Source organism: the organism of the source record quoted next, unplaced genomic scaffold (genome assembly GCF_019419815.1).
Source record: "Pyrus x bretschneideri cultivar Hongxiangsu unplaced genomic scaffold, Pyrus_bretschneideri_v1 Contig41, whole genome shotgun sequence".
NCBI classification, from domain to species: Eukaryota; Viridiplantae; Streptophyta; class Magnoliopsida; order Rosales; family Rosaceae; genus Pyrus; species Pyrus x bretschneideri.
The window spans coordinates 4,661,654-4,671,740 of record NW_025999735.1 but is presented as its reverse complement, the minus strand read 5'-3'; the positions used below and the strand labels follow the sequence as shown (position 1 = coordinate 4,671,740).

Here is a 10,087-nt window from a genome sequence, read left to right as displayed (position 1 = left end):
CCTTGCCGCGGACCTCCTTCTCCTTGTCAGATAAGTACAACAAGTCACATACATTATCCTATATTTACATGAATGAAAAAACCAACAGCAGTATGACAAAAAAAAAAAAACGGAAGTGTAATTGTCGGACCGTTCCGTGATTAAACCCTCCTCCACCTTCTAGAGCACTCTGCATTTTTGCTTTTTCTTGCACTGCCACTTTCTCGTGCCCGGATCATAAGCTACCCGTTTTTCTGGAAACTCCCAAACCAAACCCCCCCCCCCCCTCTCTCTTTCTCTCTTTTCTTTCATCTGGGTCTCACGGGATTTGCTTTGCTTCCCACTCTTTCTTCTTCTTTTTTATTTTTTAATTTTCTTTAAAAAAATAATACCAAAAAAGGAAGAAGATTTAATAGAGTTTGTGTCCTACTTCAATTGGGTTTATAGTCCCTCTGAAACTCAATTTATTCCACTCATTTCCCGTTCGGATTCGCTTGTTTTCAATCATTAATACCATGCATATCTCTGCTGCTTAAAACACCACAGAGAGAGCAACCCATAAACTTAGAAAGAAAGAGAGCAACCCGGAAACTGAGAGAGAGACCCAGAAACTTAAGAGAGAGAGCAACCCAGAAACTGAGAGAGAGAGCAACCCAGAAACTAAGACAGAGCGAGAGAAGACGACCATGGCTGCAAGGAACTTGGAGAAGATGGCTTCAATTGACGCCCAACTGAGGCTTTTGGCACCTGGGAAGGTCTCTGAGGATGACAAACTGGTTGAGTACGATGCTCTGCTATTGGATCGCTTCCTTGATATTCTTCAGGATTTACATGGAGAGAGTCTCAGAGAAACGGTATATTCTACTTTTATTTTTATTTTTTTTAAATTATTAATCAACTTATTTGTAATATTTTGATTACTTTTTAGCAAATATTATGGATAACCCGTTGTAGTTTTGATCTGGTTCCGGTTGCTTCCATTTTTCGTGGTTATTATGCGTGTTTTTGTTTATCTGGTGCATACCTTGGTATTATCGCTTTGTTTTATAATGCTTGTTTGGGAATATTTGATATTTTTATTTTAGTGTATTTTTAATTAAAATAGAATAAAATTTCTGACTTTTCACTCCTTTAGCCGTCATAAAATTGATAAAGTTTTGCTATTTAATACTACGATCTAGTATTTTTTCTCTTCATTTATAAATGAGAGATCTTAGATTCGATTCTTGCAAAAGGCGAATTTGAACCATATTATACTAGCCAATTGTGAGGCTTAGCCCCACTACCTCACCTCTTAGCATAGAGAATATCGTTTGTTCAAAAAAAAAAATTGGTGGGGGTTTTTGTTAATAAAAAAAATAAAAAAAATAAAAAAAAAAACCCTTAACGTAGAGAATATCGGTCGTTCAAAAAAAAAAATTGAATAATCTTAACTGAGAGAAAAATAATTATTTAGTTTTTAACATGTGAATTTTCACTCAAAAGGTTCTTAGTTTTAGATGACTGGGGCACTTCTCGCATGAGAGAATGTGATGATAAACAAGCAAATTATTGACTTTTGTAAACTTATTTGGACTAGGTGCAAGATTGTTATGAGCTTTCCGCGGAATATGAAAGAAAGCAGGACCCTCAAAAGTTGGAGGAACTTGGCAAAATGCTAACGAGTTTGGATCCCGGGGACTCCATTGTCATTGCAAAATCCTTTTCTCACATGCTTAACTTGGCAAATTTGGCCGAGGAAGTTCAGATTGCGTACCGGAGGAGGATCAAGTTGAAGAAGGGAGATTTTGCTGATGAGGCGTCGGCTACTACGGAGTCAGACATTGAAGAGACTCTCAAGAGGCTTGTGGGGGACCTGAAAAAGTCCCCAGAAGAAGTTTTTGATGCCTTGAAGAACCAGACTGTAGATTTGGTTCTGACTGCACATCCTACTCAGTCTGTTCGCAGGTCTTTGCTTCAAAAGCATGCAAGGTTAGCTCTGCAGTTACGTTTGACAAATTGTGAAGGCCTGCTGGTTAAGCAACTTGCTCAGGATGTGTTTATTATCCGACTTCACTTTGCACTTCTAGAAGAAATTCATGTGTGGCAGTTGACATGTTATATTCTATAGGTGCAAGAGTTTTGTGGTTTATTATTTTTTTAGTTGACATTGTGTAATTTTGACCTTTTCAGGATAAGAAATTGTTTGACGCAGTTGTATGCTAAGGACATTACGCCTGATGATAAGCAGGAACTCGATGAGGCTTTACAAAGGGAGGTATGTAGACACCAATGATGGAATAGAATTCCTTGATATTATAGGCGAAACGAGAATTTCAAATATCATTTTCTCTGAATTAGGCAATTGGCTTCCTTAAATTTGCTGAAAAATACCAATGCAGATGCACCCCGATTCCAATACCTCTCTCTCAAAAGCTTGAATATTCAGTTTAAGTAATTTAGCTTTTCTTTTCATGTAGATTCAAGCTGCATTTCGTACAGATGAAATCCGAAGGACTCCTCCAACCCCTCAAGATGAGATGAGGGCAGGAATGAGCTACTTCCATGAGACAATTTGGAAAGGTGTACCAAAATTCTTACGTCGTGTTGACACTGCTTTGAAGAACATAGGGATAAACGAACGTGTTCCTTACAATGCCCCTCTCATTCAGTTTTCTTCTTGGATGGGTGGGGATCGTGATGGTATGTTCATCTCACACTATTATTGGATGAGTTAGTTTTTCCTTATGCAGTGCTTTTTTTCTTTCACTATGGCATCTCTCTCCCTTTAAAAATTCCTTAAAATTATTTTTCTGATTCTGTAGCTTAAATCTGCTTAATATGGGCTGCAGGAAACCCCAGGGTCACTCCTGAAGTTACTCGGGATGTATGCTTATTGGCTAGAATGATGGCTGCTAACTTATACTTCTCCCAGATAGAGGATCTTATGTTTGAGGTGTCAAAAGAATCATTACTTCTACTTAATTACATTTTTTTTATATTGACTTTTTCTTTTTCTTCTTCTTTTACCCACAGTTATCTATGTGGCGATGCAATGATGAGCTTCGCGCTCGTGCTGATGAACTTCATAGGTCTTCAAAGAAGGATGCAAAACAGTACATAGGTATGCAATTCAGATGAGTTCATGTTTTTATCATCCTTCAAACTATTTGAATATCATCCATCAAAACTTCAAATCTTTGGCTTTCTATGATATTTCATAGTTGTTCTCTATTTTAATTCTTGAGAAAGAAAGTTGTGTTTTTGGACATGCCTAACCATTGACATTGGTAGATAAATCTCCTAGTTTTTTTATTTGAGTTTCTATTATTTGTTAAATTCAAGTTTGAAGATAAATTTTAAGGGATTTTGTAAGTTTATTTTTTAATTATTGCTTTTTGGATGCAGAGTTTTGGAAAAAAATTCCTCCAAATGAGCCTTATCGTATTATTCTTGGTGATGTAAGAGACAAGCTTTACAATACACGTGAACGTGCTCGCCAATTATTAGCCAATGGAGTCTCTGAAATTCATGAGGACACAACGTTTACCAATGTTGAACAGGTATCTCGTAACCACAAGATTTATGAGTTTCGCTGTGAAGTTGTAAAAGATTGAATTTTCAAGGTACCAAATTCTAAGATAAGCTGAGCTTTAAACTTCAGGTAGTCTTTCAATAAATTTACAAAAGATGTTCAGTACACAAATTGTGTTTGAACTTGGCTCAACCTTCATACTCATGCAACATTTATTGTATTAGAGTTGATTGTCTTTTTGCTCCCTTGTAGTTTCTGGAGCCTCTGGAACTTTGTTACCGGTCACTCTGCTCCTGTGGCGATCGAGTAATTGCTGATGGAAGCCTTCTTGATTTCCTACGACAAGTTTCTACTTTTGGGCTGTCTCTTGTGAGACTGGACATACGACAAGAATCAGACAGGCACACTGATGTCATCGATGCTATAACAAAACACCTGGAGATAGGGTCTTATCGAGAATGGTCTGAGGAGCGTCGGCAAGAATGGCTTTTGTCTGAGCTTCGTGGCAAGCGCCCCCTTTTTGGCCGTGATGTTCCCAAGACTGAAGAAATTGCTGATGTGCTGGAAACGTTCCATGTCATTTCAGAACTTCCCTCAGACAATTTTGGTGCTTATATTATATCAATGGCAACAGCCCCATCTGATGTTCTCGCTGTTGAGCTTTTGCAACGTGAATGTGGTGTGAAGAAGCCACTGAGGGTTGTTCCATTGTTTGAGAAGCTTGCTGATCTTGAGGCTGCTCCTGCTGCTGTAGCTCGTCTCTTTTCAATAGACTGGTACAAAAATCGGATCAATGGGAAGCAAGAAGTCATGATAGGGTACTCAGATTCCGGGAAGGATGCTGGTCGTTTATCTGCAGCATGGCAGTTATACAAGGCTCAGGAAGAGCTCATAAAGGTTGCAAAACAATTTGGGGTTAAGCTTACGATGTTTCATGGTCGAGGTGGAACAGTTGGAAGAGGAGGGGGGCCCACCCATCTTGCTATATTGTCTCAGCCACCTGACACTATTCATGGTTCGCTTCGTGTTACAGTTCAAGGTGAAGTTATTGAACAATCATTTGGGGAGGAACACTTGTGCTTTAGAACACTCCAGCGTTTCACAGCAGCTACACTTGAGCACGGAATGCATTCTCCAGTCTCCCCAAAGCCAGAATGGCGTGCACTCATGGATGAAATGGCCGTCATTGCAACAAAGGAATATCGTTCAATAGTTTTCCAGGAGCCCCGTTTTGTGGAATACTTTCGCCTCGTAAGTATCCTATTTATCCAACATGATCGTCCTTTGTATCTCTATCTATATATCTATGTATTATATGCATATGCAATTACATATGCAATTATGCATGTATATTTTATGTTCAAAAAAATATGCATGTATATAAACTAATCATTTAAATAATATGTATCCTTAAAAACAATTTATGGTTTCTTGTTTTTTGTGACTCAGATGTTAAATTAATGAGTTACAAGAATCATAGTTCTGTTCTTCCTCTGCTTGGCCTACCATAAAATGAAATTTGCCCGATTATTTTCTTATGAAGCTCCCTTGTATCCTTGATCACATCACTGAATCAGCTGATGATTGTTCTGTAATAGTTTGCCGAGAAAGATGAAAACGCTAATAAACTCATAAATGTAATATTCTCTTGGATAATGCAGGCAACACCGGAGTTGGAGTATGGTCGAATGAACATTGGGAGTCGTCCTTCAAAACGAAAGCCCAGTGGAGGCATTGAATCACTTCGTGCAATCCCATGGATCTTTGCTTGGACCCAGACAAGATTTCACTTACCAGTGTGGCTTGGCTTCGGGGCAGCATTTAAGCATGCTGTTGAGAAGGATGCAAAGAATCTTCAAATGCTCCAGGAGATGTATAACCAGTGGCCTTTTTTCAGAGTCACAATTGATTTAATTGAGATGGTGTTTGCCAAGGGCGATCCGGGTATTGCCTCTCTCTATGACAAGCTTCTTGTGTCAAAAGACCTGTGGTCATTTGGAGACCGATTGAGGTCCAACTATGAAGAAACTAAGCGCCTCGTCCTCCAGGTAACACATCACATAAATTACTGACACAAAGACAGTTTAGGCAGACCTTAATACTTGATATTGCAAAAGACGGAAACTTGACAATTCTCTTTCACATAGATATGTAAATTATCTTCATAAGCGGTTTGTTTCTTGTTTTCTTTCTTTTGAGACTTTGATGGTAAAACAATAAGAGAACTTCTATGAGGCTAATTTTAATCTGGATTGCGATCCTATATGTAATGGCAAACTATGTGAAGTGCTCTATAAGTCCTAAGTGGTGCTATTACAAATATCTTGAGGAGCTAATCCCATTTTGTGTTAATTTTGTAGGTTGCTGGACATAGGGCTCTTCTGGAAGGAGATCCTTATTTGAGGCAGCGACTCCTCCTTCGTGATTCATATATCACAACACTTAACGTGTGCCAAGCCTATACACTGAAGCAGATTCGTGATCCAAACTACCATGTTAAAGTAAGGCCACACTTGTCAAAGGAGTACATGGAAACAAGAAGCAAGCCGGCAGCGGAGCTTGTGAAACTCAATCCAACGAGCGAGTATGCTCCTGGTCTAGAGGACACGCTTATTCTGACCATGAAGGGTATTGCTGCTGGCATGCAGAACACCGGTTGAAGCTCGAGTATCTTGTGTGTCGGCTTTTTAAGTGCTCTAAACCTCCATCTAAGAAAAACTTGTGTAATAAGTTTAATAAAACTATAATTTTGGCTTGTGTGAACCAGAGTTTGCATTCTCGATGGCTTTTCTTGTTGTGGAAATTCTATGCTCGAGGTTTACGTCTGACCGTTTCTCGAAAGAGAGCGGTTTTGGAAGTCTGTCGTGGATGCATGTATTGGCATGACTACGTATAATCTAAAACCCTAGCCGCAGACAAAGAACAGAACTTCAGCTCCGTCGGCGGATGGGGATCAGGCTACATCTCTTCCGTTCAGCGGTTTTTCAGAGTCGAACCTCCGCCATCATTGTCGTGTTGGTGTTACCTTTAGCTTTTTGGTGTTGGTTTGTCTTGATTCCTTGTCATTGACTGTTCCACGTCGGAACCTTTCACATTCATACCAAACAAAGATATTTGTGATATGTGAGTAAGACCGTACAGAAGTGGAAAACTAACTACCACGTCACCATTCACCACCACACACACTCATGAAAAATAAAGAAAATAAAGAAAATAATTTTCACCATTTCTATTTTTGTTGATGAATTTTTTTTTATTTAATTGGAGAACGGATTATACTTGGCTCATTAAATAGTAATTTCTTTTTTTATTCAATTTTTACAGTCATTTTTTTTGTGCATGACGACTAGTGACGGCAATTTTCACGAGTTTAGGTCCGGTTTGAAGGACAAAAAAATGGGAACGAGGTTTGCAGACATTTTAACCTTTAACCCGAATCCGATCCATTTGGAGTATACATACATACATACATAGATATATATATATATATATATATATATGTGTGACATCCCGTCCCGAGATTATAAAAACGTACGTGTGAATTTACCTTTTTACCCCTAGTTCGTTACATTTACGTTTAGTGTTGTTTTGTGTGGTGTGGCATGTGTTGGACCACACACACACACTCACACACACTGTCTCTATCTCTCCCGTGATTCCCTCTCCCTCTGTCTCTTTTCTGTCACTTCTCTCTCTCTCCCCGAGTCCTCCATCATTCTTCTTCTTCCTTCAGAAAACGTACGGACAACACCAAACTCACCCAAACCATCACTCTCCGAGGAAACTAAGGACACCATCGAACTCGTGAAGCTAGTACGAGTGCAACCATACCATTTTCAGCTTGTAGATGTCTTAGTAAGGTCCCAAGGAGCCTCGGAGTGCTTCGTTGGACAAATTTGGACGTCGGGAAAGCTTGGTTCAAAGTTTGGCCGGAGCTTTCGAGACTTTTTCCAGCGAATCCACGGCGAGTTAGGGGTCGAGGCAGGTATGGATGTGTTCGTCTCGTCAATACCTTCATTTTGATATAAAGTACGTCAAAAATGGTTAAGAAATGAAGAAGTTATGACACTTTGAAGTTTACCCAGAAATTTCGGCAAAACACCCACCTCCAGCGAAACCAGTCCGGCGACGCGAGGAAGAAGACGCGCGCGTGGGCAGCGCGTGAACAGGGCGCGTGGGGGCGCGTGAGAGCTCCAAATTGAGTTCTAAAAATTGTCACGTGTTCGTGACGTCGTGTAGATCACCGTGGTATATTCACACACCCAAATTGAGCAACGTATGAGAAAGTTATTGACGAATGTTTGTGTATGTGCGTTTAATTGATGATTTTTATAATTATTCTGTTATAGGTGAAACTTGTACGGACCGCGAATGTAACCAAACTAGGCGTGAGGGTTACGAGCCGGCTACTTATCTGTGAGTGGGCAGTTATTTTTCAGTATATATATATATATATATATATATATACGTATGCTTGACGTATTTCCCAGAAAACGTATTTTAAAAGAAATACGAATTAAATATCCTGTCATATATGCATCATATTTTAATATGTGCATTACCATAATTATGCATACTATTGCATGGTGCTGAGGAGGCCCAGGTAAGCTACATTTGATATACGTACGAAATACATTTGATATACGTATGAAACATGTTTGGAATACGATTGAAATACTATGGAAATACAAATGAAATATGATTGAGATATGATTGGAATATGATTGAGATATGATTGAAATATGATGAATTATACGATTGTGATATGATTGAGATACGATTGAGATATTATGCTGATAACTATCATGAGATATGATTGAGATATGAAGAATGATATGATAGAGATGCTGAGAGAGCTCATAACCTGCACCCCCGGTGTTAGTGCTCCCGCCCTGAGCAGAGCACAGTCCTTCACGTGATGTTCACCTCCCGCACCTCATGCTCAGCTTGGATCCAAGTTAGTTAGGCCGTGGTGTACATGAGCGAAGTATTTACACTAATAGAGGTTGTGGGAGACGACAACAAGCCAGGGATGTGTTAACCACACATCACTGCAAGATACTCAGAATTATTCGGATTTGATTAGGAGTACGATAATTATTCTTAATGACTTAGCTAGAGTCTATTTGTTAATAATGTAGAAATTTTACGTTATTAATGATATTGCCTAGATAGTAAATAAACGCGGTTGAGACGTGTGTATGTATTTCCCAATGAGTGGCAAAATAGTAATATTACACCCTCGAGAGTTGTTGCTTACTTATCGAGACAACGATGATTTATCAGTATTGCGGGCTGCAGACCGTAATATTAATAATTTATTCGTGGATTCGTTAAGCAAGTAAACCGGTAGGTTATCCTATGTTAGTATCGTACTTATTCAGAGTGCTCGGTAATAGTAGAGTATGTATTGTTGCCAGCTACTTTTGTTCCATTAGATTGTGGATTTCGATGTTATTCTAGAGCATATTATGTTATATACAGTGATGAGTTGCAGACCACGCGAGGTGTTACTGAATGTGTGCAAGATATACATGATATGATGAGTTGATTATGAGCTATATATGCAGTCGATGACTGAGTTGATTATGATGAGTTGATTATGAGCTATATATGCAGCCGAGGGCTGAGTTGATTAGAATGAAAGAGTATGAGCTATATTTATAGCCGAATGTTGAATTGATTATATGTTATTCCATCATATTCACATAGAGATGTTGAGCATTCTGTTATGATATTTGGCATGACATACATTCATACTGTCTAGCATAATTTGAGATATATTACGTATATGAGTATATACTTTATTTTCGAGAAACCAGTTATTTTCCATCGGTCTGGATGACTAGAGATTACTTTTGTAAGTATGCAAAGTGGAGTGAGGCAGGCCGTTATTTATGCTGTGAGAGCAAAGAGATTATTATCAAAAGGTTGCCAAGGATATTTATCTCATGTGGGGCTAAATGATGTCACTTCTAGTAGTGTGGAAGAAGTGGGAGTAGTCAAACATTTACCTGACGTTTTCCCTGAGAATTTACCTGGATTGCCGCCAATCCAAGATGTAGAGTTCACTATTGATTTGTCTCCAGGTACAAACCTTATATTATAGAATGTTGCCTTTTGAACTAAGAGAATTGGAAATTGGTTGATAAAGGTTTTTGTTCAACCTAGTACATTACGTTGGGGGAACCCCAGTTTATTGGTGAGAAAGAAAATGGACGTTAAGGCTGTGCTTTGATTATAAGCAGTTGAATCGAGTAACAAGTGAAAACCGTTATCCGTTACCTCACATTGATGGTTGTTTGATTAGCTTCAAGGTGGTTGTATATTTTCTAAGATGGACTTGAGGTCTGGATATTATTAGTTGAAGATTATCAGTGAGGATGCCCTTATGATAACTTTCAGGACTCGTTAAGGTCATTTCAAGTTTTGGTGGTGCCATTCGGAGTGACGAATGCATCTACTACTTTATGAATTTGATAAATGAAGTATTCCAATGATATCTAGACCGATTTGTTGTTGTTGCTATTGAAAAGATTGATAAGACTAGAGCAAAGTATGCTAAACATCTTAAATTGGTATTGCAAAGATCGA

At 38.7% G+C, this 10,087-nt stretch overlaps 1 protein-coding gene across 2 annotated transcripts; it reads left to right on the top strand.

The window, feature by feature from the left end:
• The first annotated feature begins 67 nt into the window (after nucleotides 1-67).
• Nucleotides 68-6,256, top strand: LOC103947929 (phosphoenolpyruvate carboxylase 2). Of its 2 annotated transcripts, XM_009358903.3 has the most exons (10): nucleotides 72-833; nucleotides 1,559-1,950; nucleotides 2,152-2,236; nucleotides 2,439-2,661; nucleotides 2,811-2,914; nucleotides 2,995-3,082; nucleotides 3,367-3,521; nucleotides 3,746-4,744; nucleotides 5,155-5,541; nucleotides 5,854-6,256. In XM_009358903.3, the coding sequence occupies exons 1-10, from the start codon at nucleotides 666-668 to the stop codon at nucleotides 6,151-6,153; spliced, it is 2,901 nt and encodes a 966-aa protein (XP_009357178.2). In that variant the 5' UTR covers nucleotides 72-665; the 3' UTR covers nucleotides 6,154-6,256. The 2 variants fall into 2 exon arrangements, with proteins under 2 accessions (XP_048422378.1, XP_009357178.2); XM_048566421.1 differs by lacking the exons at nucleotides 5,155-5,541; nucleotides 5,854-6,256 and having other exon boundaries at nucleotides 68-833; nucleotides 3,367-3,584; nucleotides 3,746-3,888.
• The last annotated feature ends 3,831 nt before the right edge of the window (nucleotides 6,257-10,087 follow it).

Excerpts from the sequence above, each read along its gene's own strand:
- LOC103947929 (XM_009358903.3), top strand. The coding sequence starts at position 666 with ATGGCTGCAAGGAACTTGGAGAAGATGGCTTCAATTGACGCCCAACTG. Across the intron at positions 2,237-2,438 it reads ATGAGGCTTTACAAAGGGAG|ATTCAAGCTGCATTTCGTAC; the intron begins GTATGTAGACAC and ends CTTTTCATGTAG. Across the intron at positions 5,542-5,853 it reads CTAAGCGCCTCGTCCTCCAG|GTTGCTGGACATAGGGCTCT; the intron begins GTAACACATCAC and ends TTAATTTTGTAG.